The sequence below is a fragment of the Aquarana catesbeiana genome, linkage group LG02 (genome assembly GCF_042186555.1).
Source record: "Aquarana catesbeiana isolate 2022-GZ linkage group LG02, ASM4218655v1, whole genome shotgun sequence".
In the NCBI taxonomy this organism is placed as follows: Eukaryota; Metazoa; Chordata; class Amphibia; order Anura; family Ranidae; genus Aquarana; species Aquarana catesbeiana.
Window position 1 is genome coordinate 424,254,826 of NC_133325.1, and position 27,698 is coordinate 424,282,523.

The 27,698-nt window shown below is 42.2% G+C and overlaps 1 protein-coding gene across 1 annotated transcript in view; it reads left to right on the forward strand.

The window, feature by feature from the left end:
- IFNLR1 (interferon lambda receptor 1) overlaps positions 1-14,911 on the forward strand; it is a 92,713-nt gene extending 77,802 nt beyond the window's left edge. Inside the window, exons 6-7 of the mRNA XM_073615486.1 lie at positions 3,673-3,797; positions 8,712-14,911. Of these exons, the coding sequence (XP_073471587.1) occupies positions 3,673-3,797; positions 8,712-9,404 (818 nt within the window). The 3' untranslated portion in view covers positions 9,405-14,911. The remainder of the gene's footprint in view (positions 1-3,672; positions 3,798-8,711) is intronic.
- The last annotated feature ends 12,787 nt before the right edge of the window (positions 14,912-27,698 follow it).

Here is a 27,698-nt window from a genome sequence, read left to right on the forward strand (position 1 = left end):
CAACCAGCGAACTTCCTTACTCAGGAAGATCATTCAGCGCTTATTGGGATCTCTGATCCTCATATGGAAATCAGGAAGTGTTTCCCCGCCAGCCTCACTGTGGTTCCTTTATGGTGACAAGATGATCCAGCTCACCGTCTCAGATGGGTTGGATGGATGAACCCTAATGCCCCGTACACACGGTCGGATTTTCCGACGGAAAATGTGTGATAGGACCTTGTTGTCGGAAATTCCGACCTTGTGTAGGCTCCATCACACATTTTCCATCGGATTTTCCGACACACAAAGTTTGAGAGCAGGATATAAAATTGTTGTCGGAAATTCCGATCGTGTGTACACAAATCCGACGGACAAATTGCCACGCATGCTCAGAATAAATAAAGAGATGAAAGCTATTGGCCACTGCCCCGTTTATAGTCCCGACGTACATGTTTTACGTCACTGCGTTCAGAATGATCGGATTTTCCGACAACTTTGTGTGACCGTGTGTATGCAAGACAAGTTTGAGCCAACATCCGTCGGAAAAAATCCTAGGATTTTGTTGTTGGAATGTCCGAACAAAGTCCGAGCGTGTGTACGGGGCATTAGAGTTAAAATGGGTATAAAACAGGGAGACTCCTCATGGTGTTGTATGGTCTCAACCATTTTATTTTAAAATCAGCGCACTTACATATATAACAAAGATGCTGCTGGCTGTAAATCTCTCCACTATAGCCAGTGCTATCCTTCAACAGTCACAAATTCAAAAATCATCTGTCCAGCAGCGCGTGTGCATCATCCCTACGATCGTTTCGTTATATGTAACGTCACCAGGGGTACGGAGGAGGTAAGTATGACATGTTTGTTTAAAAAAAAATTAAAAATTTAACGTTTATATATTCTTTAATGCATTGTTTGCATTAAGGTACAAAACGTTTTCAGTTTCTCTGTGCCCCCCCCCCTTCCCTATGTGAAGGGGAAGAGAGGGGAGAAGAGATCAGCGCTCTGCATGGCTGCACCTATTCTTCCCTCTTTTCCTCTTTACACAGCACTCGAGCAGCAGCAGGAGCCATTGTCTCTTGCTGCTGTCAATCAGATGCAGTGAGGAGGAAGTGGGGGGCGGACATAAGTCCCGCTGTGTAAGCCTATGGATTGCAGCTCCATAGAAACATAGGTCAGGTGCGCGCAGACTTCGCTCTCCCCATAGCCAACGGCTGGTTATGGTAGTCCCTAAGAAGAAGAGGAGGAGCCAAGATCGCCGCCGGGGACCCCAGAAGAGGAGGATCGGGGCCACTCTGTGCAATACCACTGCACGGAGCAGGTAAATATGACATGTTTGTTATTTTAATAAAAAAAATGTTGACTTTAGTAACAATAGTATGTGTGTATGTGCAATCAAAATAACGCCTTCCTCATGTGCCAAACGATTTTTATTATTTTATTATTATTATTATACGCGATTTATATAGCTTCAACAGTTTACAATGTAGAGGGGTGACAGCACAATTATAGTAGAGTTCAATACAGAAGGGACAGGAGGGCCTTACTCGTAGAGCTTGCATTCTAAAGGGAGGGGGTGGTGCTACAAAAGGTAAAATGATTTGATGGGGGTGGCTCGAGGACAGTTGTTAGGTGGGTGTGGGATAGGCTTCCCTGAATAAGTGAGTTTTAGTTATAGACTCCTCTGCTTCCTCATTGGTCACAGTGTTTCCCTTGTATTCCTATGTCCATTGGCCTTCATTATAACCATGTAGGGCCTCACTATAGGTCCTACAGGGCCCTCAACTGTTCACTATGTACAGTACATAAAATGCATCCGGAAAGTATTCACAGCGCTTCACGTTTTCCATATTTTGTTATGTTACAGCCTTATTCCAAAATGGATTCAATTCATTATTTTCCTCAAAATTCTACAAACAATACCCCATAATGACAACGTGAAAAAAGTTTGTTTGAAATCTTTGCAAATTTATTAAAAAGAAAAAAAAAATCACATGTACATAAGTATTCACAGCCTTTGCTCAATACTTTGTTGAAGCACCTTTGGCACCAATTACAGCCTCAAGTCTTTTTGAGTATGATGCTACAAGCTTGGCACATCTATTTTTGGGCAGTTTCTCACATTCTTCTTTTCAGGACCTCTCATGCTCCATCAGGTTGGATGGTGCGCAGCATTTCAGATCCCTCTAGAGGTGTTCAATCGGGTTCAAGTCTGGGATCTGGCTGGGCCACTCAAGGACATTCACAGAGTTGTCCCGGAGCCACTCCTTTGTTATGTTGGCTGTGTGCTTAAGGTCGTTGTCCTGTTGGAAGATGAACCTTCCCCCCAGTCTGATGTCCAGAGCGCTCTGGAGCAGGTTTTCATCAAGAATGCCTCTGTACATTGCTGCATTCATCTTTTCCTTGATCATGACCAGTCTCCCAGTTCCTGCCGCTGAAAAACCTCCCCACAGCACTTTAGGGATGGTATTGGCCAGGTGATGAGCGGTGCCTGATTTCCTCCAGACATGATGCTTGCCATTCAGGCCAAAGAGTTCAATCTTTGTTTCATCAGACCAGAGAATTTTGTTTCTTGTAGTCTGAGAGTGCTTCAAGTGCCTTTTGGCAAACTTCAGGCAGGCTGTCATGTGCCTTCTACTGAGGAGTGGGTTCTGTCTGGCTACTGTACCATACAGACCTGATTGGTGGAGTGCTGCAGAGATGGTTGTTCTTCTGAAAGGTTCTCCTCTCTCCACAGAGAAATGCTGGTGCTCTGTCAGAGTGACCATAAGGTTCTTGGTCATCTCCCTGACTAAGGCTCTTCTCCTCCGATCACTCAGTTTGGCCAGGCAGCCCGCTCTATGAGGAGTCCTGGTGGTTCCAAACTTCTTCCATTTATGGATAATGGAAGCCACTGTGCTCATTGGGACCTTCAATAATCCTGCAGAAATTTTTCTGTACATTTCCCCAGATCGGTGCCTCAATACAATCCTGTCTCAAAGGTCTACAGACAATTCCTTGAACTTCATGGCTTGATTTGTGCTTTGAAATGTACTGTAAACTGTGGGACCTTATATAGACAGGTGTGTGCCTTTCCAAATCATGTCCAATCAACTGAATTTACCACAGGTGGACTTCAATCAAGTTGTAGAAACATCTCAAGGATGATTGATCAGTGGAAACAGAATGCACCTGAGCTCAATTCTGAGTGTCATGGCAAAGGCTGTGAATACTTATGACATGTGATTTTTTTTTTTTTTTTTAATTTGCAAAGATTTCAAACAAACTTCTTTCAAGTTGTCATTATGGGGTAGTGTTTGTAGAATTTTGAGAAAAAATATTGAATTGAATCCATTTTGGAATAAGGCTGGAACATAAAAAAAATGTGGAAAAAGTATAATAAGGCTTACCTGTCGGTACAGTAAATGTCTCCTATACGTGCACCGTTTAGGTGATATTTACATTTGTAGCAGCTGTTGATATGCACTGCGCACTCAATGGACGGCATGCCATCCATTGAGAGAGCTGTCCCGTGGCCTTGATTTTTCAATTCAAATGGCTGGAGCCCGCAAACCCAGAAGGAAAACCGCGTAAAGATGGATTCCCTGTCAACGGTGACAGCATGCCACTGGAGGACGTTGCTTAAAGTATTACTTTAACTGTATGGGATGAAATTAGCAATGTTAAAAGCATAATTTATTTTCCCTCTTTTAGATCCAACCCATAAATTAGTGCCACTGATTGGACTGCCAGCAGTAGTTGCCATTCTCTCTGTTGTAATTCTGTTTTTCATAACCTGGAATATACTAAATAAGAAGGCTACAATCCCCACAGTATTGGTGAGTTTTTTTTTAATTTTTTTTTTCTCAGTGGACTAATGTCAATAACCACTTACATCAAACTACCTTTGGCATTATACCAATGCCTCTATAATATAAAATGTATAACTGTGGTATAATACAGTATATATTGCAGCCAATCATGGTGATCACATGCAGGTTGTAGGTTTGTTTAGAAACAAACCCCTCCAGCCAGTAGATGGTTTTTCAGCCGGAAGATGGTAGTGTGCTTTGGTTTAATACTGCAAATATCAGATACAGCTAGAGTATGCAAAAATAAACACTGTCACCTTGCACATGCAGGGTAAAGTGGCAGTGTCTGCATCTCCCCACAACCCATATACTCAACTCACCTTGTCTGTGCTCCCTTGTATCTTCTTGCTCCTCAGCTACTGGCCACACTCCCTAGAATTTCTGGATATTAAGAATCATGTGACCTGCTTACATGTGACAGTGCCAGGGCTTGTTAGTCAATCACTAAGCCTGAGCACAGTCACATGACTGGGAGAATGGTGTTTCCGCTCCCTATGGTGGCCAATACAGCCAATCTCAGCAAAGGCTGTGAGAAAATAAAGGTAACGTGTGTGCATACAGGGGTTGTATCATACATGGTTACTGTGCATTGCATAGGCAGGTGACAGTGTCTCTTTAAAAATACTTTTTTTTTTTTTACTCTTCTGGGGCACTTTTTCTCTCCCAGACCCTCATTTTTCATACGAAACAGAAGAGCAGGATCACAACCAATCTATAGATTATTATGTAAACCGCACTTCCTTCACCAGACTCTGCTTCAAAACATGCCCCCAATTCCCCTTTCACAGAAGAAGTTATTGCTATGATTTAATCTACTCCAAAAGGCAAGAGCCCAGGTCCAGATGAGTTTACCACTGAATTCTATAAGGTTTTCATGGAACTTCATACCCTTTTTCTACTCAGTCTTCAACTTCATCTCCACTGAAAACCCATTTCCTTCCCAATTGTTAAACCGGCCATAGATGGTTCAGCAGGGACCAGCTGAGATTCGATTCTTTGATGGGCAGGCTGATTGTACCCAAGTCAATCCACTGATCGACATGGGTACAACCAGCATGTCAGATTTCTAGCATGGGATCACTGCTGGTGGCTATAGCCGCTAGCAATAATCACTGTGCTTCTGGCAGGGACGGCGCCCATGGGAGGGAATAGCTCCATGGGAAGGAACCAAGATCAGGATGGGTTTGTCCAAAGATGTGAAGCCAAAGACAACACTATCAAGGCAATGTTACTAATTCATCGTGGCTCGGGGTGGATTTTCAGCACCAAAAGCGGTAACCCCGAGCCACACTCGGGATTGCATCGCAGGATCCAGTTACAGCAAACTTACCTTGTCCCCAGGATCCTGCGATGTCTCCCAGCTCTGTGTGCAAGCCGTCCTCCGCTCGATTCATCACAGCGCCGAGCTCTGTTCCCTGCGAGCGTTGCGACGCACGGGGACGGAGAACGGAGCCAAATTCAAAAAGTAAAACACACAATACATATACAGTACACTGTAATCTTACAGATTATATTACTGTATCCATTCATTTCACATCCCTTTTGTCCCTAGTGGTTTGTTTAGTGTCCTGCATACAGTTTTATATTATAAATACTGTTCTTTCTGCCTGGAAACTGGAGATTGTCCATATTAATCAAAACCGTCCCTTTACATCAAAAGTGGTTTTAGACCAACTAGAAAACAGCGATAATAAATTAGAATCACTTGCAGAATTGAGCAATAGTGATTTGTGGGGAAATTCGTCATCAAACACTGAAAGTAATGACAGCAACAATTCTGCAACTGAGCAAATTTCTTTGTTTTTGATTTGACTACATTATTGAATAATTTTTATTATTAATAAATTATTATTTGTTATAATTATTTATAGTTATTTATTATATCATAATTTATGATTTCGTGTTTCAAACTTTATCATACCCGGGATGTCTACTAGACTCTTGTTTTAACAGATTTAGGTGAGTTATTCCTAAGAATTACAGGCCTAAAATATAAAACGCCAAATTTCCATGCAAAATAATTTTACCGCCTTCAGCATTCAAAATCTGAAATAATCATACCGCCAGGGAGGTTAATAAAATTCTTGCACTTTACACATCATCCTTTGCCAGAGTCCGAATCAATTGTGCCCTAATCCCAGCATCACCATCTTCAACGTTACCCAGCAGGGGTGTCCAATCACCGTTCGTGTAATCCTGGTTGTAGATGACCGTTTAATGTTTGTGACTAAACCTCATACAACTATGCCCTCTATCTTCCATGAGTTTAAACGTTTTGGAATGCTTAGCAACTTCAAAGTCAATTTCTCCAAATCTGAAATCTTAAATGTCTCCCCAACTAGGCACCCTCCTTCACAGCTTCCCCTTCAAAAAATGTTCCAATTCTCTAAAGTACTTAGGAGTTTGACCATTTGTGGAACAACTAAAACATAGGATCAAGTTGCCTTCCCTTCCAATGCACATTCTCCACTTCCTGTGGAATAAGCCATTCATAAAATCAGTTTTTCTCTTGTGTAAACTACACCACACAGGACTTTAACGGTATCAGACCATCAACCATAAAAAAAACAAAAAGATCTTTATGTACATACAATATTTTATAAACATGTACAAAGGTACTAGCATTGCACCGATACTGGTATCGGTGCCGATACTAAGCATTTGCACGAGTACTTGTACTCATGCAAGTGCTCCGATACTAAGGAAGAAAAGCAGCGCCGACCTAAGTGTAGTACTGTAGCATAAACATTTATTACAGGTTAAAATGCACTCACTCAGAGTAGGTAGATACAGGCACATCAAGTAAAAAATCCGTCCGGGAGGCTGTGTGGTGGGCAGCAGGGCTCCACAGGGGGCGATCCTGAATGCTGGAGTGTGTTACACTTGTCTCCTTGTCTCGTCTGACGGCGCCGGTGGTAACCAGTGTCACAGGCTGGGTAGAGACAGGCACAGCGTGGATCCTCTGTTAAGTTGTATTTCCCGGGTATCAGTGACGCTGGGGGCGTGCACGCGTTCGGAGCATGCATGCTCCTTCATCAGGCATAGCGTCCATTCATTTTGGAAGAGGTATAAGAAGGGCAGGCGGGCCAATTGCATCATGCTCCCAAAGCATGATGCCCTGCTGCCCACCACACAGCCTCCCGGACGGATTTTTTACTTGATGTGCCTGTATCTACCTACTCTGAGTGAGTGCATTTTAACCTGTAATAAATGTTTATGCTACAGTACTACACTTAGGTCGTCGCTGCTTTTCTTCCTTTTTATCTCCCTCCAAAGGTGAATTCTGCCCTTCAAGCATGCTGCCTCCTGTGTTTGTATCTGCATCTCTCCCCCTGAGGTCATAGACCTATACTCTGCATCCCCCCCCCCCCCTCCACTCATTTCATCCCAGTTTTTATGCCTGGACTTTTGTTCATCAACCCAGCACCATCCCTGGACTTTTTTTACCATTTTCTACTATTATTATTTTTATCATATAAATGTATTGTAACTCACACATGACTGTTATTTAATTGATATCTTTTAATTAGCTACTTTTAATTAGCTATTCTTAATTTTTTTTATATAACTTACTATCCCTTTGTATACTGCTCACCCCTATCCATAGCTGTCGCCCCCTAGCGCAACAAAATATTGTAAATTATAAGTGCTCCGATACTAAAACTGATACCTTCAAGTCCACAGACTGTAACTGCTGCCTTAAGTAATAATTTTTCATTAGTCTAAAAAAAAAAATCACATGACACTAAAAATAGCTATTGGTAATTGGCATTGGCGAGTACTTGAGAAAAAGTATTGGTACTCATACTCAGTCTTATAAAACTGGTATCAGTGCATCCCTAAAAGTTACCATAAAACTGAAATGGATTATTCTTTACACAGCTGTATATATACTAATGTTCAAATACATTTACCATACACCTTAAAGAGTTTTGACAAGAGTGTTTATGACATACAAATAAACTTTTATCTTGCAAATTGCATTGTTGCTTTGATTACAAGATGGTTACACATTTCATAGATCTGCTTTCTCAGGCTGTAGATATGCCTATAATCATATACTAGTACAAATAGTCATAATAATATTATATTATTATTAATATTAATCATGTTTCCAATAAATGTAATGCTTCCAATAAACGTGCAAATGTATATACTTACAAGATACAAATTGCCTAATTTGTGTATGGTTCTCAATGCAAATATCACAGACCAGCTAGGGGGGACTGCAGGAAACTTAAAAATAAGACAGAATGTGTCCTACCAACGGGGACTACAAAATATAGCTGAAGAAGAGAAGTCCAGACAGCTGCCCTCCGAAACTGCAATCCACCTTTATTTCATCAAATTGAACAAAGCAGCATAAAATTACCACATTGGGGGACAGAAGGTCGGCGTGTTTTGCATTATGAAAAAGCACTAAGAGAAGCACAAAACGTGTCAACTTTCTGTCCCCCACTGTGGTCATTTTGTTGGGTTTTATGCTGCTTTGTTCGATTTGATGAAATAAAGACGGATTGCAATTTTGGAGTGCAGCTGTCCTGGCTTCTGTTCTCCAGCTATATACACAGGTCAATGAACTGGGCAGAGTGTGTGAGAGGTGAGATAATAGAGGTCCACACACAAGGTAATTTGTATCTTGTAAGTCTATAATATATCATATCTATATATAATATATGTAGGCAATTTAGTCATACTGATGCTGATAAATTTATTCTGTGGATCTATAGATCTATTACCTCTGTTCTTGAAAAAATTCATATTAAGGGCCGTGGAGGTTTTTTATTTTTTTTTAATAAGGAAGCATGAAAATACAAAACTAATATTATCGATAGCATATGTAAACCAGTGTTTCAACCTTGGTCTGATTTTATTTTATAGGACTTTTCACATAAAAAATATACTGTTGCAGTCTCTGTAATACCTGAGGAGGTGGCTTACCCCCTTACCATTAATGAAAACAAGACTTCATCAGCTACATTCCTCCTATCTGGTGAAGACAGTGATAGTAGCAATGAGTATCCTCTCAGTGGCTTTGGTTACACAGAGCGCAAGAATATGCAAGGTAATTGTTTAGGAAGAAATACCCTTTATGGAGATTCTAGTAGTGATGACTACATGTCTTCTAAAGGCTTACCAACAAACTCCAGCAGTGATAAGTCATCTGACAGCAGCTGTGTACAGACATCAGGATCAAATACTGAAATTATATTGGCGCTAAATAAAAACCAACTGCACACTCATTCAGAAGAGATCAATACAAATGTTTCAGGGAATATGGAAACACTGGTCACAAACACTATAACCATGGGTCCACTCCTTGACACTCTTCGTGTATCAGATTATAATGGCTTTGGGGATGGGCTTTTAAAAACATTGTCCATAACAGCTGCTACTGACCAATGTTTAGACAATCAATCTTTCGATGGCCACCTTACAGACTATGAAGATAACCATGAACAATTAACTAATGATTGCACAGACTGTGATATGCCTGAGTCCTACATTGGATCACAACCTCTCCAAAAGGATTGGGGCGCAGGTTATGAACAGCGGGGTTATATGTCAAGGTGATGATCAAAAATGTAATTTATTATGTAAAAATGAAGAGAGAAAGTATAAACTTTGACTCCATTAACCATGTTACAAGAATTAAGGTGAAAAATGCAGAGTGATCATGCGAGTTGGCGGGTCTACTAACAGCTTGAGGTGACTCCCTTAGATTCTATTACTAACCCGCTCACATGAAGAAGGATGGATTGCAGATTTGTTCAGTACATAGTCTCAATATTTTCAATAGACTCCTATGGAGCCTATTATTGTGACAAGTAGAAGATGCTCTTATATCAAGATAGCAGTCGTCTAAGAATGTTCACGCCAGTAATCAGGCCATTTTGCCAAAAAAAACTGCTAGCATGCTGGTAGTTTGAAACAGCAGGTAAGGCCTTTGTATTATTACTGACTCACACCATGACCCTAGTTGAGAATATGGGGGTATGAACTATTCAGTATTGCCTGATGAGAACAGATATAGCATTAGTAAGATCAACATATAGATTGGTGCTAACCTTCTTCTGAAAATAGTTCCTGCTGGGCTGTCTCGATACTATGAGTCACTTATATGGAACAAGCATGTAGAAGTCAGAGTAAAGGCCAAAATCCTCACCTGCATACTTTTTCAGAGCTGGTGACACAAAAAATCTAAAGCCATTGGATTTGCATGAAAGCCAAGAAACTAGGATTTTTTTTTGAAGTTCAGCAATAGCAGCCTACAACCCTCAGTTCAGGATTCGTTTTCACATTTAAATAACTAGAGAAAACATGCACAAGCTTGTCATGTTGGATTCATTTGTTTTATAGCCATATTCTAGTATTTGGTCAGATTCTAGTACTTGGTCAGAAGGTCAGACTTTCATTAAATCAAAGAAGATTTCCAGTCCATGTATTTTATTTTTGATAGAAAGTGAAGAGAATATATGTATACTTTCTTCTAAGACAGTACCAGAAGATTGGCATACAGTGGAAGTCGTATTATTTTTAGGATGGGTGATAGATAAGTCTGTTATCTTATATGTAAATTATTTGAAAGTGTTTTAAGGGCAGACATGGAAAGATGAATGGTAGTGACCAAACATAAGCTATAAAACTATGGTATATTATTATTATTACAGATACTTATATAGCGCCATCAATTTACGCAGCACTTTATGTATACGTTGTACATTCACATCGGTTCCTGCTCTATATGTGCTTTTTATTACAAGAATCAGTTGCCCATGGGAGAATTTTAGGGAGGAGTTCTTCACAGTAAGAGTGGTTAAGCTATGGAAAGTTTTAATACTTGATGTAGAAATTACTAAAAAAGTAAATGAAGAATAGATTTTTATTTTTGTAAGTAATATTATTTTGATTTAAAGTTTGTAAAAATTAATGATTGAAATTTAATCTAGCACTTTAATCCATCTGCCCTTGACAGAGTCATTCATTTATTTTCCTCCTATGTGGTAAAATTGCCAGCAGTTGCAAAGGCTTGCTTTGCCTTTCCCTGGACCAAAGCTGTAGAAGTTGTAAGAAACTGAAGTAATTAGGCATTAGCCTTTTTTGCTACATAATTGTGCATGAAAACAATCTATCAGTGGTCAGCATAAAGGGAAAACATCCCAATGGGGACGCATAAGAAAACACCTTTTCAGTGCAGTTAGAACATTTGACAATGTTTTATTGCCTGTACATTCCTCTTCCAGTGACAAGTTTACCTCCTATTTTTTTTATAGGGGTAACAGGGAATGAGGGGAAATCCCCCACCCCCCCCAGTGGGGTAAAAAAAAAACTGACAAAATGTGTAATTCTTCTCTACTTTGTCGAAAAACAGAATCGGTTGGTGTTAGTCTTCAGCCTTGATCTAGAACCTTACCCACAAGTGTGCTCATGATCTCCTCTGTTGTAGCATTTTTCCTGTGCTAAGACTAACAGCAAAATACAGTTGCAATAAAAAGTATGTGAACCCTTTTGGAATGATATGGATTTCTGCACAAATTGGTCAAAAAATGTTATCTGATCTTCATCTAAGTCACAACAATAGACAATCACAGTCTGCTAAAACTAATAACACACACAAAGAATTAAATGTTAGCATGTTTTTATTGAACACACATGTAAACATTCACAGTGCAGGCGGAAAAAGTATGTGAACCCTTGGATTTAATAACTGGTTGAACCTACTTTGGCAGCAATAACTTCAACCAAACGTTTCCTGTAGTTCCAGATCAGACGTACACAATGGTCAGGAGTAATTCTTGACCATTCCTCTTTACAGAACTGTTTTAGTTCAGCAATATTCTTGGGATGTCTGGTGTGAATCACTTTCTTGAGTTCATGCCACAGCATCTCAATCGGGTTGAGGTCAGGACTCTGACTGGGCCATTCTAAAGGCGTATTTTCTTCTGTTTAAGCCATTCTGTTGTTGATTTACTTCTATGCTTTGGGTCGTTGTCCTGTTGCAACACCCATCTTCTGTTGAGCTTCAGTTGGTGGACAGATGGCCTTAAGTTCTCCTGCAAAATGTCTTGATAAACTTGGGAATTAATTTTTCCTTCAATGATAGCAATCTGTCCAGGCCCTGATGCAGCAAAGCAGCTCCAAACCATGATGCCCCCACCACCATACTTCACAGGGATAAGGTTTTGATGTTGGTGTGCTGTGCCTCTTTTTCTCCACACATAGTGTTGTGTGTTTCTTCCAAACAACTCAACTTTGGTTTCATCTGTCCACAGAATATTTTGCCAGTACTGCTGTGGAACATCCAGGTGCTTTTTGAACCTACTTTGGCAGCAATAACTTCAACCAAACGTTTCCTGTAGTTCCAGATCAGACGTACACAATGGTCAGGAGTAATTCTTGACCATTCCTCTTTACAGAACTGTTTTAGTTCAGCAATATTCTTGGGATGTCTGGTGTGAATCACTTTCTTGAGTTCATGCCACAGCATCTCAATCGGGTTGAGGTCAGGACTCTGACTGGGCCATTCTAAAGGCGTATTTTCTTCTGTTTAAGCCATTCTGTTGTTGATTTACTTCTATGCTTTGGGTCGTTGTCCTGTTGCAACACCCATCTTCTGTTGAGCTTCAGTTGGTGGACAGATGGCCTTAAGTTCTCCTGCAAAATGTCTTGATAAACTTGGGAATTAATTTTTCCTTCAATGATAGCAATCTGTCCAGGCCCTGATGCAGCAAAGCAGCTCCAAACCATGATGCCCCCACCACCATACTTCACAGGGATAAGGTTTTGATGTTGGTGTGCTGTGCCTCTTTTTCTCCACACATAGTGTTGTGTGTTTCTTCCAAACAACTCAACTTTGGTTTCATCTGTCCACAGAATATTTTGCCAGTACTGCTGTGGAACATCCAGGTGCTTTTGTGCGAACTGTAAACGTACAGCAATGTTTTTTTGGACAGCAGTGGCTTCCTCTGTGGTATCCTCCCATGAAATCCATTCTTGTTTAGTGTTTTACGTATCGTAGATTCGCTAACAGGGATGTTATCATATGCCAGAGACTGTTGTAAGTCTTTAGCTGACACTCTAGGAGTCTTCTTCACCTCATTGAGCAGTCTGTGCTGTGCTCTTGCAGTCATCTTTACAGGATGCCCACTCCTAGGGAGAGTAGCATCAGTGCTGAACTTTCTCCATTTATAGACAATTTGTCTTACCGTGGACTGATGAACAGCAAGGCTTTTATAACCCTTTCCAGCTTTATGCAAGTCAACAATTCTTAATCGTAGGTCTTCTGAGAGCTCTTTTGTGCGAGGCATCATTCACATCAGGCAATGTTTTTTGTGGAAAGCAAACCCAGAACTGGTGTGTGTTTTTTATAGGGCAGGCCAGCTGTAACCAACACCTCCAATCTCATCTCATTGATTGGACTCCAGTTGGCTGACACCTCACTTCAATTAGCTCTTGGAGATCTCATTAGTCTGGGGGTTCACATACTTTTTCCACCTGCACTGTGAATGTTTACATGGTGTGTTCAATAAAAACATGGTAACATTTAATTCTTTGTGTGTTATTAGTTTAAGCAGACTGTAATTGTCTATTGTTGTGGCTTAGATGAAGATCAGATAACATTTTATGACCAATTTGTGCAGAAATCCATATAATTCCAAAAGGGTTCACATACTTTTTTATTGCAACTGTATATTGCAGGGGGAGATTGATTGGCTCACAGTCTGCTTCTCCCAGTCTTAGTCACGCTGTGCAGGGGACTACAAGAGGCCAACATTGGAACTGATTCAGGAACTTTCTGGTAGTAAATAATATAGCAATATTTTGTTTAAAACGCCCAAATCTCGGAAATCTAAAAATTCCTCCTTGCAGTGGGGTTGTGCCTGCACTGCAAGGGTTAACTGCTTGTTTAAGTCTAGAGAAATGTGAGAGCATTTTGCATAGCTGATCCTCCTTTCCTCTCAGCAGACAACACTCCCCCATGCTTTGGCAGTGGACTGTTCCTCGCCTATGTACCATTCATTGATCTTGATGACATCAGGATCTTAGACTACTGAAGCATGGGGGAAAATAGACTGTGAGGATTGGTCTAACAGCACAGAGAAGCAGTAGCTCAGATAAGTAAATCTTCTTTTCTATGTCCCTATACCTAGGCGAACAGGTGAACCCTGCAGTGAGCACGCAGCCTCACTGCAAAGGGGAAATTTTAAGTTCCCCGGAGTTGGGCTTAAAATACTTACATAGCTGACAACAACATATTTAAAGTCTTTGGCTGCTGAGATTCTTGGAATTTTGTATAATAAAAGTCTTCTCAGCTAGTAATGCCTTTCATATCATTTATGATTTAAAGTCTAAAAGTGAATTGCTTACCAGGAAATAAGCCTGAATAGGTATTGGTTCACTAGTTAGTCAATGAAGATATTATTGGTGAGATTGCAAGTATAATGGTCCAAGGAAAATGAGCAGGTGCGGATTAGGAGCTAGGATTAGGATAAGTTCCAGTTCTTGGTAGCTTGAATGATGGTCCTAACATATTCAAATATCATTACAAATATCCTAGTATTGGCATAATATAAAAAGTAAAAGGAAGTATCATGTAGTTCCAGTATGCCTCACAACATTGTGATCTTACAGATATGCTTTAGATTTGGCTTGTTATGCCTAATCATGGTTGCAGTGTTTTCCATGTCAACAAAATTGATGATCTGAAAAGAAACCCCAGAATAGAGTGGTTTTCATTTTCCCTTATATGTCACCTCCGTGAGGTTCTAAATTATTTCCTACGGAAATCCTAAGTGGAACTACCCTTAGCATTTTTACCCAGCATGCTCTTACAATTTACACTTGTTGAGGTAACCAAGAAGCCCAATCCCCCCAAGTAGTAGCTGTGACATGGGTTGGGTATGTGAGAAGCTTTACTCACCAGTGTCACAGACAAGATTGGACACTGGTTCCATGCCAATCAAAGCTAAACAAAAAAATGTTGTATGGCGTTTCAATTTAATTTGCATTTATGTGTGTACATTTATGTGTATGTTTGTACAGAAAACTGTCATAAAAATAAAATATATACCTGTATTTTACATGTGTGTACTTTTATTATTGTGGTAATCACCTGGAAACAAATGATGTTCAGTAGTAATCAAAATTGTATAGATAATAATGGTCTGTACTATCCTGCATGCTTAGTAAATGTTTTTTGCTACCTATTTAAAGTGATTGTAAAGCTTTGATTAATGAAAAAAAAAAAAAAATAACAACAAACTTGTCATACTTACCTCCACTGTGCAGCTTGTTTTGCACAGAGTGGCCCCGAACATCCTCTTCTGGGGTCCCTCGGCAGCTCTCGCAGCTCCTCCCTGCATCAGATAACCCCCTAGGAGAAGCGCTGTGCTGGGGGTTACCTTGCGGGCACGCTCCCGAGTCCATCATTCGGCATCCATAGCCGCCAAATGTATGACTCGGCCCCACCCCCCGGCGCCCGCGCCATTGGATTTGATTGACAGCAGCGGGAGCCAATAGCTGCGCTGCTATCAATCCATCCAATCAAGAGCCGAGAACCCCAGGCAGAGGGACAGCCCGTCCCCGCCGGGTTAAGTTCCATGGCTCAGGTAAGTAAAACGGGGGGGGGGGGGGGGGGGCGGTCACTGCCAGGTGTTTTTTCACCTTAACGCATAGGATGCACACAAGGGTTTACAACCCCTTTAAGGTTGTATGAACAGCTTAAATAGGTCTCAAGGTTTTTCACCTTAATGCATCCTATGCATTAAGGTGAAAAACCTTCTGTGCTGCAGCTCCCCCCCCCCCCCCCCGTTTTCTTACCTGAACTCGATTGTTCCCAGCGTTGAGGATGAGCCCAGCAGCTCCAGCCACTGTCTCGGGTTCTCATTTGATAGATTTATAGCAGCAGGAGCCATTGGCTCCCACTGCTGTCAATCAAATCCTGTGACACGGGGGCGGGGCCGAGACCTGCTGTTTGTGTCAATAGACGCAGGAGGACTCAGGAGCGCGCCCGCATGAGTGCCCTCATGGAAAGCGGCTCTCCATGGGGACACTTGATGAAGAGGAGGGGCCAGGAGCGTCACCAGGGGACCCCAGAAAATTAGGATTGGGACCGCTTGCACAGAACAGGTAAGTATGACATGTTTGTTATTTATATATAAAAAAAAACCTTTACAATCACTTTGTTAAAATATTTTGAAAAGGAGGTGCGGAGAGTACCACTATGACATGGCTCATGAGCATACCTGGGGAATTTTAGAAAATCAGAATGCCTGCGAATGTTGGTGAAGAAGGGGGCAGATCGATGAGGCTTAAAACTTGATCCTATTTACAGAATGCAGAAATCAAAAGTATGTAACGTACATAGTGCAGGGGTCCAGGTTGGGTAATGTACATAATTCAGGAGTCTGGGGTGGGTAAGGTAGATAGTGCAGGGGTCAGGCCTGTAACATACAGAGTGTGGAGTCAGGTGTATGTAACGTACATAGATTAGGAGTCAGAAGTATATATACAACCCAAGGCACAGCACCTTCTGCAAATACCTATGCAAATGCATACACACTGCATGTGCATGCATACAACATACAGTGCATGCATACACTTTGCCTATATTTACATGCATACAACATAAATGTAATCCTGCACAGGCACAGCATCGTCTCCAACTGCTCCTCCTCCTCCCTTCTCTCCTCCTTACATCTGGTATTTACCGGCATTTACTGGCAAAGTGCATTGTGCATGAATCCGCAAAAATACATCATTCATGCTTTGTTTCCGTCTTCATGATAGAAATTATGGAGATGCAACCATTCCAGTAATGACCTGGCAACTGCAGCTAAATTCTGATATTGCTCGGTCATTTCTGTTGCTAGATATGCCCATGAGGTTAGAGACCCATGTATACCTACTGCTTCTCCTTAATAGTTGTATGTTATCTCATATTTTGTAAAGAATATTTTTCCTTTTCTATTGTTTTATAGCCAATAAAGAAAATGTACTGTTATTGTGTACTGTTGTAGTGCACCCACAGCCAGACAAAATAGATTTTCCGCACACTCTCCAAAAAACAGTCTAGAAGTTTTGGTTTTTAGTGTTTAATTTGGGGACGAAGAACTTGGATAGGGATAGGGGGTGCATGGGATGCCCCAAACTGAAGAAAGCTTGTAAACTATAAACAAAATGATTAAGGAACTGCTTAAATACCTGGCTGTACTATGCTGCACACCAGTGGGAGTAATGGTGCAGCTGAAACAAAATATAAAGGTTCCAAAAAATGAATGTTGAAGAGACATCTCCTGGCTGTATTGTACGGCACCTGGCTGCTCTAGACTCAAAGTTAAAGATGTTGGTGTGCTCCTGTCTGTCTTGCACTGCACTAAAGCTGTCCCCTTGTTCCCAGACACATGCATTATTGCACTACACTGTCCTCTCTGTTGCTTTGGGTGTGATGGCTGGTGTGTACTCACTCAGTCCCTTTCAGTAGATCCTAGAATCCAGAAAGCTGCTGCACTGGCCCTTGGCTGAATAAGCTTCTCCTGGCTTGGCTTGAAGTCTACAGCACAGGTGTCAAACACAAGGCCTGCGGGCTGAATCCGGCCCTCCAGGCCATTTCATGTGGCCCTCACACCTCTCCTGCAGCTGCAGGAGAGCTCCAGCCCTCCATTGGTCCACCTCCAGACCCCTACTTTCTGCTTTCAAGCAATGCATCCAGCCTTTTCCCAGCAGCAGCATAAGGAAAGGGGGTGCACTGTGATGTTAGGGAGATTAGGGGACTCAACTTCTGATGGTGGGGTGGCTCTTGACATCTAATGTAAGGGGAGGGGACGCGCTGGACATCTAATCTTACAGATACAACTGGCCCTTTTGAGGACAATCTTAATGCTGATGCGGCCCACAATGAAATTGAGTTTGACACCCCTGGTCTACAGCTAGGCCTAGCTGAGACTATGGATGAGTGTATTCCTGGCACTTACCTTTTTCTCTCTCTGGGAGCAGAGTTCAGGGTCCAGCCGTCTAGAGGGGTCACCAGACTGCCAGGCTCCTGAATATTTAAGGGCTGCTTCCCCACCTTGTAGGCCTGCCTTCCCAGGGATTGGTGAAAACTCCATAAATCTTCAGATTGCAGCCTCTGTCCCTCCACCCACTATGTTCTGGAAATTTCCAGTGAGTTCCAGAAGACAGGGGGAGGTAACAGAGCCACAGCCTGTGAAACACTGCTCAGCCTCCTAAACACATAAACTCCTAAATAAAAACATTCTCCTCAGCCTACGGGGGGCCTAACTAAATCTACCTACTCTAGCAACTATAGGGGTGCTACACTGTATTACTGAAAATGAACAGCAACTTGGTTAAATTGGAAATTGAGATATGAAAGGGCACTCACATAGTTAGACTGGTTGAAAAAAAACACACATGTCTATTAAATTCAACCAATAGAAAAAAAATAAAATAGAAAACTTCCTGCAAAGAACCCAAATCCACAGCTGAGGCAGATCAAAACGCTGCACAAGACCAGACCCTGTGACTTTTACAGCCTTGATATACTGTACACTTTCGCTCAGGTATGTTTTCTGAAGGTAAAAACCATAAGTTGGGCCCTCTCCCAGAGAAAAAAGAAATGTGAGGCGAGAAGCATGCCACAACAAAAATTAGGCGTGTTTTTCATTGTACTGAATATTGAGCATGTGGTTAAATGGCGTTTGAAACATAGTATAGATAGCATAGGCTTTTGGATGTTCATATTTTGCACATATATGCTTATCTATTCTGTATATCATACCAACAGCTTGTGAATATTGACTTGTGATTAGTGCAAATTCACTGTAATTTTCCACTTGTCAAAACATGATTCAAATATTTACTAAAATAGTTTCCAACTCCTGTGTTTGGCATAGCACCTTGTGAAAGAGACTTTTAGAGCCCATTCACACAGGGGCAACACGACCTTTTCTGAAGTCGGAGTGACTGCAGTAGTGTGCATTAAGATGGATCCATTCACTTACATTGATTTTTTTCATGTAGCGCGACTGGAGGCGACTAGGGGCGACTTGGGGTGACCTGAAGTCGGATCCAAAGTTGCCCCTGTGTGAATGGAGCCTAACTCTGTTAACCTTGATCAGTGGCAGAGCTGCTACTTTTTCCAAGGCCAGACTGTGAGTGGAGTGGGGAGTAGGGCTAATAGCAGCATTCTGTGCCAAACTGAATAGCGCCAATAGTTGTGGCATGCTGCAGTGAACTGAAGAATTCATACTGCCCCAAAGTAAAATATGGGGCTAACAGTTGTGAAGAAAGAAATGCCCCAGCATCAGTGTGATAAAAAAAATGTCCCTGCATTGCTGATGTCCCTGGAAGGTTAAAATGCTATGTTGGTGGTATGACTGGAAGGGAGAAATGCTCCTTTGTTGATTATGTCACTATAAGGATAAAAATGCCAATGCATCAATGGTATCAGTTTGAGGAGTCTGATTTGGCATCTGTGTCGGTGGAATGATGGAATGAAGGAGAAGAAGGGATATATTAAATTACTAAAACTAATACTGCAATGAGATATAGGGGTTGATTTACTAAAGGCATGGGCAGTTGCTCCAGAGCTTAGTAAATAAGGTAAAGCTTCACTTTGCAAAGAACACCCAATCACGTGCAAGGAAAATAAAAAAAGACTGCATTTATGCTTCCACGTGATTGGATGATGGAGAACAGCAGAGCTTCTGCTCATTTACTAAGCTCTGGAGCAACTGCTCTTGCAGAGTGCAACTGCACTTGGCAAAGTGCACAGTCTGTTTGCCTTTAATAAATCAACCCCATAATATCAGTTTGTGCAGAAACAGAAGTGCATTCATTGATGTTAGAATGATATCTACCTCCTTATCGGGCCAATTCTGACATTTCTCATCTACATGTAAAAATCTTAATTTTCTGCTAGAAAATTAATTAGAACCCCCAAAGATTATATATTTATTTAAGCAGAGGCCCTAGAGAATAAAATGGTGGGTTTTGCAATTTTTTATGTCACACAGTATTTGTGGAACGTGCTAAAATCGGACCTGAAACGGTGAATGGAGACGCACTGGACTCCTGCTGTGAGCCACTGCGTTCTCCAGTGTGAACCCAGCTTTAAAATTGTGTGCGCTCGTGGAACAGTGACAAACTACGGTACTTAAAAATCTCCATAGGTGACCTTTTATAAGTCTTTACAGGTTACCATTTTAGAGTTAAACAGGAGGTCTGGTGCTAGAATTACAGTGCCTTGAAAAAGTATTCATACCCCTTGAAATTTTCAACAATTTGTCATGTTAAAACCAAAAATGTACATGTATTTTTTGTGGATTGTAGGTGATAGGCCAAAAAAGTGGCACATAATTGTGAAGTGGAAGGAAAATGATAAATGGTTTTCAAAATGTTTTATAAATAAACATCTGAAAAGTGTGGTGTGCATTTGTATTCAGCCCCCTTTACTCTGATACCCATAACTAAAATCTAGTTGAACCAATTGCCTTCAGAAGTCACCTAATTAGTAAATAGAGTCCACCTGTGTGTAATTTAATCTCAGTGTAAATGCAGCTGTTCTGTGAAGCCCTCAGAGGTTTGTTAGAGAACCTTAGTGAACAAACAGCATTGTGAAGGCCAAGGAACACACCAGACAGGTCAGGGATAAAGTTGTGGAGAAGTTTAAAGCAGGGTTAGGTCATAAAAATATATCCCAAGCTTTGGACATCTCACAGAGCACTGTTCAATCAATTATCCGAAAATGGAAAGAGTATGGCACAACTGCAAACCTACCAAGATATGGCCGTCCACCTAAACTGACAGGTCGGGCAAGGAGAGTATTAATCAGAGAAGCAGCCAAGAGGCCCATGGTAACTCTGGAGGAGCTGCAGAGATTCACAGATCAGGTGGAAGAATCTGTCCACAGGACAACTATTAGTCGTGCACTCCACAAATCTGGCCTTTATGGAAGGGCGACAAAAAGAAAGCCATTGTTGAAAGAAAGCCATAAGAAGTCCCATTTGCAGTTTGCGAAAAGCCAGGTAGGGGACACAGAAAACATGTGGAAGAAGGTGCTCTGGTCAGATGAGACCAAAATTTAACTTTTTGGCCTGAAAGCAAAACGCTATGTGTGGCGGAAAACTAACACTGCACATCACCCTAAAAACACCATCCCCACCATGAAACAGCAGCATCATGTTGTGGGGATGCTTTTCTTCAGCAGGGACAGGGAAGCTGCTCATTGTTGATGGGAAGATGGATGGAGCAAAATAAAGGCAATCTTAGAAGAAAACATTTTAGAGTCATCCAAAGACTTGAGACTGGGGCGGAGGTTCACCTTCCAGCAGGACAACGACCCTAAACATACAGTCAGAGCTACAATGGAATGGTTTCGATTAAAGCATATTCATGTGTTAGAATGGTCCAGTCAAAGTCCAGACCTAAATTCAATTGAGAATCTGTGGCAAGACTTGAAAATTGCTGTTCACAGATGCTCTCCATCCAATCTGACAGAGTTTGAGCTAGTTTGCAAACAAGAATGGGAAAAAATTGTACTCTTTAGATGTGCAAAACTGGTAGAAACATACCCAAAAAGACTTGCAGCTGTAATTGCAGCAAAAGGGGTATTGACTCAGGGGGGCTGAAAACAAATGCATACCACACTTTCAGATATTTATTTGTAAAAAATTTTGAAAACCATTTATCATTTTCCTTTCACTTCACAATTATGTGCCACTTTGTGATGGTCTATCACATAAAATCCCGATAAAATACATTTACGTTTTTGGTTGTAACATGATAAAATGTGGAAAATTTCAAGGGCTATGAATACTTTTTCAAGGCACTGTATTGCTCTAGCTATAATGTTTGCGGCCATACCTCACATGTATGGTGGGAACACTGTTTACATATGCTATTGTATATTTACCGTGCATGACCTACAAGATCAGTTTGATCAGATGCTTTCACAAGCCAATAATGGTTTGTTTACCTCCTGGCAAAACCATAAGTGACAAAATACTAATCACTTACGGTTCCTTAGACCATAGAAATGATCATGGATGTTCTGGACATCTCTATGGTAAGCCGGCGGAACTGCCAGCTTCAGTCCCCCTTGGATGGGGGGGCCTGAAAAGGTGGTTGGGGGGGGCGCTTCCCGACGCATGTAAAAGCAATCCAGCGGCTATTTAGCCAATAGGATTGCTTTTACATTAAATGTAGCTGCAGGTATCATCCCCTCAAAGTCCAGGACATCATATGACGTCCTACAGGTGGGAAGTGGATATACAGTATAATTCCATTTAAGAAGCACAAAAAAAACTAGTAAAGTGTACCTCAAGTGTTGTAAGTGGTAGAGCTTAGAGATGGCATAATCACCAGAAATAATCTGAACGTGAGAGCCATAATATGAACATAAAGGAACTAGGGAAATGGACAGCAGATTATGCAGAAGGAACCCAACTAGTATAGGAAGTTAAACTAGTGCCCTGTACACATGATAGGATTTTCCAATGGAAAATGTTCTATAGGAACTTGTTCTCAAATTTTTCCAACAACAAAATCCGCTGTTGTGAATTCCGATCGTGTGTACACAATTCTGACGCACAAAGTTCCATGCATGCTCGGAATCAAGCAGAAGAGCTGCACTGGCTATTGAACTTCATTTTTCTCGGCTCGTCGTACGCGTTGTATGTTACCGCGTTCTTGATGTTCGTTTTTTTGCGACAAGATTTGTGTGACCGTGTGTATGCGAGACAAGTTTGAGCCAACATCCCTTTTTTTGGAAAATCCTATTGTGTGTACAGGGCATTACTCTTAATTACCGTATATAGATGTTACAATATGCCAGGAACCAATGTATCAGTAGAATTCTGCTGGTGCTAGGTAAGATGAGCCTTAAACCAAAATGGCACGTGGCCTTTGTCTGTAGTAGTCAGAGGACATAAAATGATCGACTCCTGCATTACAGTGCTTTCATTGATCAACAACCAAAAATATGACTTTGTCACAAGACTATTTTGACCGGGGATTTGCTCACCCCTTGTGCTGTTTCAAAGATCATTAGGGAAAAGAGAACTCATTCGAGACATTCTGTTTGCTGTAGAGGATCTTCAGCGAGGAAAAGCTGGCTAAGGCAGCTAATGGACATTACTACAGCCTTATCTGTGGAGCCAATCTATCTCTACCCCATGCAGTTCCCAAAACCATGTCAGAACAAGGTTTGAGATGGGCAGGTCAACAAAACAAAGGACATTAACCATACCAACAACACAGAGAAACCAACCTGCAACCGGCAACATGAGGTCCTCTTCCAATAAAGGAACCCTAAACAAAGATCTGGTGTTGGGGGGCCTGCTAATGTTGCAGAAACTTACAGACCACAAAAGGAAGAAAACAGACAGCAAGTCTTGTGGTAAAACAGCTAAGAGAACAAAGGCTAAGTATCACATTTTATTCTTTTTTTTTTTTTCTTTCAATCTATAATATTTATTAGCACCAATCATAGTTTACAACACTTGGAACAAAAACAACTAAATACATAATGAGGAGACAACTGGCACAGCATCCACCCTAGCAAAATAGTGAAATCTACAGATGTTTACAACTCCCTTCAAAGGTGCTTTTGAGGATTCTTAGATGATCAGCAGGGAAGATCATAGCAGTCTGACACTGTGCTCTGAGTTGGTTGGCATGAGAAGACTAATTGCCTCACAGCAGCTATTGAACCCCCACAAGTTGGTCCTGCGAGGAGTGTTCCCTCCATCAGTGTTGGGATGTTTTTTTGTTCTCATCTGGGCCCGGTTGGCCTATTCCTGGTTGCGTTGCTCTTCTCTCCCACTACACATGCCGCATTTCTTTCTGCAGGAAATATATCTGAAGATCCAAATGTTGCTGTCCAGACATCACGTGGCCACTAGGTGGTGCAAGAAAGCTGTCTTTAATGGCTTGGTAGTATGGTTGAATTCAGACTTACACTACATACATACTTACCTCAAACTGGCATTAAAGTGGAGGGCCACCCTGGAAAAAAAATGCCACCAAAAATCCTAAAAAAATGAAAAAAAAAACATTTGGAAAAAAACATTTTTATACTTACCTAAACCCTTGTTGCTATGCAGTCTTTCTAATCTGCCTCTTCCTATTCCGCAGCGTGTTCTTCTCCTCGGTGAGCAGCCCCGTTGTCTTCTGGGAACTGTGTGTGTTCCCAGAACACCACGGGGCCATTCACAGATCGCCGCGCCTCTCGCGGGTGCGCAGTAGGAAACTGGCAGTGAAGCCGCAAGGCTCCACTGCCTGTTTCCCTTACCTAGGATGGCGGTGCCGGGACCCGAGAGCCGAGGAATGGGTCGGCCTCGGGCGGCTGACATCGCAGGCACCCAGGACAGGTAAGTCTACTTATTTAAAGTCAGCAGCTACAGTGTTTGTAGCTGCTGACTTTAAATTTTTTTTTAGCTGGCCGGAATCCTGCTTTAATAGCCATAATGGGAATATAAATAGAATGGAGTAGGCTGAGTAGCTTCTTCTTATTTTTACTGACCTATGTACATTTAATCATTTTTCTCCCCAATGGCTGATGTAACTAATAAGGGTATGGTATTCATGTCATGGAATGTTAGGGGCCCAGGGGATAAGGTCAAAAGAAATGCAATGTTTAAATACTATGGTAAACTGCAGCCACAGATAATATGTCTCCAGGAAAAGCACATACAGCCTGATTCTGTCCACCTGAAGCGCTCCCGTAAATATCCAACGCAATTTTATTGCACGCATTCCTCCTATTCCAGGCTAGTCAGTGTGTTGATCTCAGCTACCATTTCTTTTGAGTGTATTCAGCAGAGGGTGGACAGTGAGGGCAAATTTGTTTTCTTGCTGTGTAAGCTCAACAGGTTCATGTATATCATTGCTGCAATGTACATTCCCCCGCCATTTTCGGCAGCTCCCCTTAGTAGTCTAGCTAGCCCTGGGTGACTTTAATAACACCCTGGACTCTCACTTGGACAGAATGCCTTTGGCTCCCAGAACGGTGAGAATGTCAGAGGGGAAGACAGCTTTTGCCTCTTTGCTCTCTGAAATGGGACTCCATGATGTGTGGCGCGAGGGGCATGCTGACAACAGGTGCTATTCGTGTCATTCTGCCACACATGATGGACTCTCCCGTATAGATTTGGGGCTGGGTAATGAAGCGCTAATGCAGCGGGTGAGGGACTTGGCATATGAGCCGCGTCTCTTATCCGATCACTCTCCATTCTGGGTAAGACTAGATGTCACAACATCTCCTGGCGGAGTCACGGGTGCACTATGGGAGTTCCTGCAAAATTATAAGGGTTCTGCTAGTGCGACTGTGGTGTGGGTTTCACTCAAAGCTTTTTTGAGGGGCTGCCTCATCAGAGAAATCAATAACATTAAAAACCACTCCAAGGAAGGCGATTATAGAGTACGGGATGAAATGAGAGCCAGAGAATAGGCACTGGTTGCAGACCCTTCCCAATCCAATCATGACTCTTGGACTGAGGCACAATTCCTATACAACTCTGTTCTGCTATCTGCAACGGAGAAGAGAAGATACTTTCAATAGCAGAGCTACTTTGAGGAGGGAGAAAACACTGGTCACCTCCTGGCTCTTGTAGCCAGGGAGCAAAGGGAGTCCTATAACATCTTAGCCATAAGGGCAGAGACGGGGGAGACACACACTCTCAATTCTGATATTTTAAACGATTTCCATCGGTTTTATAATGATTTGTATACATCTAAAACTTCCTATACTCCATCAGACCTGGCCCTGTTTTTACAAGACTGCCCCTTTCCCCGGCTCTCAGAGGCTGAGAGGGAGGTGCTAAATACTCCAATCACTCTGACAGAATTGATGGATGCTTTGGAAGGAGCCCCGCACCATAAATCACCAGGTTCAGATGGCTTACCAGCGGAGGTGTACTCCCGCTATAGTGAAGTCCTTTTACCACCACTGTTACAGGCCTTAACTGAAGCTGTTGAGACGGGCTGCCTACCTGATAGCATGCAGGAGGCAATAATTATAGTACTCCCCAAGCTGGATAAGGATAAGCTTCTGCCAGACTCCTATCACCCGATCTCGTTATTAAATGCTGACGTCAAGCTTCTGGCTCGAGTTTTGGCCACAAGACTCTTTTGGGTAATAGGCAGGCTGGTCCATCGTGACCAGTCAGGCTTTATCCCCACTCGCTCTACGGCCGATAACATTTGGCGGCTGTATATGAACCTATAATCCTACCCCCAGGATAATCCTGGGGGTAGGGCCATTCTGTCGCTGGATGAAGCTAAGGCTTTTGACAGTGTGGAGTGGCCCTACCTCCTGGAAATCCTGGCGAGGTTCGGACTGGGGAACCAGTTTATCACATAGATGAAAGTACTGTATTTTAGACCTAGAGTCAGACTCTGCATAAACAATAATCTCTCGTCTCCATGTGAGGGTGCCCTTTGTCCCCATTGCTGTTCGTTTTGGCAGTAGAGCCTTTGGCCATCTTGATACGCGCTGCGACAGAGGTCTTCGGGTTCTGCAGAGGTCAGCTGGAGGACAAAATCTCTTTATATGCGGATGACGCACTCATTTATCTGGGTGACTTCGCTGCCTCTCTGCGAGCAGTGATGGGGATAATAACAGATTTCGGGGGCTTCTCTGGCTTCACCATAAACTGGTCCAAATCAACCATAATGCCCATAGACCCATTGACAGAGCCTCTGCAGGCGGGTGCAGAGCAAATTGCCATAGTAAACAGCTTTAGATACCTGGGAGTGACGGTGTTCCCGTATCCGGCCAAATACCTTCGGCTGAACCTGGGTCCACTCTTAGATAGACAGAAAGTAAAATGCTCCAGTTGGTGTAAGCTTCCCCTGTCAGTGGTGGGACGGGTGAATTTAATAAAAATGGTATGGGCCCCGCAGCTTTTGTACATTTTTCATAATTCACCTATGTGGATCTTGAACAAATGGTTTAAAAAAATTGACTCTCTGATGTGAGACTTGATCTGGAAGAATAAGGTAGTCAGGATCAGTTTAACCACTCTGCAATATGGAAAGGACAGGGGGGACTAGCAGTACCTCACCCTAAAATGTACTTCCTAGACTCACAGCTTCAGCAGCTAGAGGGATGGGGACAGGAAGTGGGGGATGACCCGGTGATCAATTTGGTGGCTGTGTCTGACCCTTTGCTGAAGGCGGCCTCCCATATGGAGATGGACCTGCCAAGCATTCCGCATTCCACCCCCACAAGTGTCCTTCTTAGGAAGGTATGGAGGGAATTTCAGAAGATCTTGAAGATAGAGGGTCCACTGCCCTTTACCCCAGTGTGGAATAACCCTAAATATTTAGAGCTTAGAGATCTACCGGGGATTACCCCCTGGAAGGAAAGAGGGATCTGATTCTTTCCACAGTTATATGAAGGAGAGGAGATAAAAACATATGAAAAACTATGTCAGGAATACCAATTAACCCCTAGGGGCTTCTATAAATATCTCCAACTCTGACATGCCCTTCGGGCACAGCAGCAGATCTGCTCTCTGACAGAATCATCATCGCCATTGTTGATGGAAGTCCTCTGGGCGGAGGCCCGGAGAATACTGATATCCAAGATCTACACAGTTATGTTGTCCTTGGTCCAAGACCATGCCTCCTTCAAAAGTAGAAGTAAGTGGGTGGAAGATGTAGGGGATATAGATGGGGACCAATGGGACATGGCTTTAGAATCTATACCGGCGGTATCTGTATCTGCATCCCATAAACTGTCACCACTATTTATCCTACACAGAGCTTATAGAACGCCAGTGCAATTACATATGTGGGGAAGAGGGACTCCCCCTTATGCCCGAAATGCAAAATACACCAGGGGGACTTTATACATCTACTCTG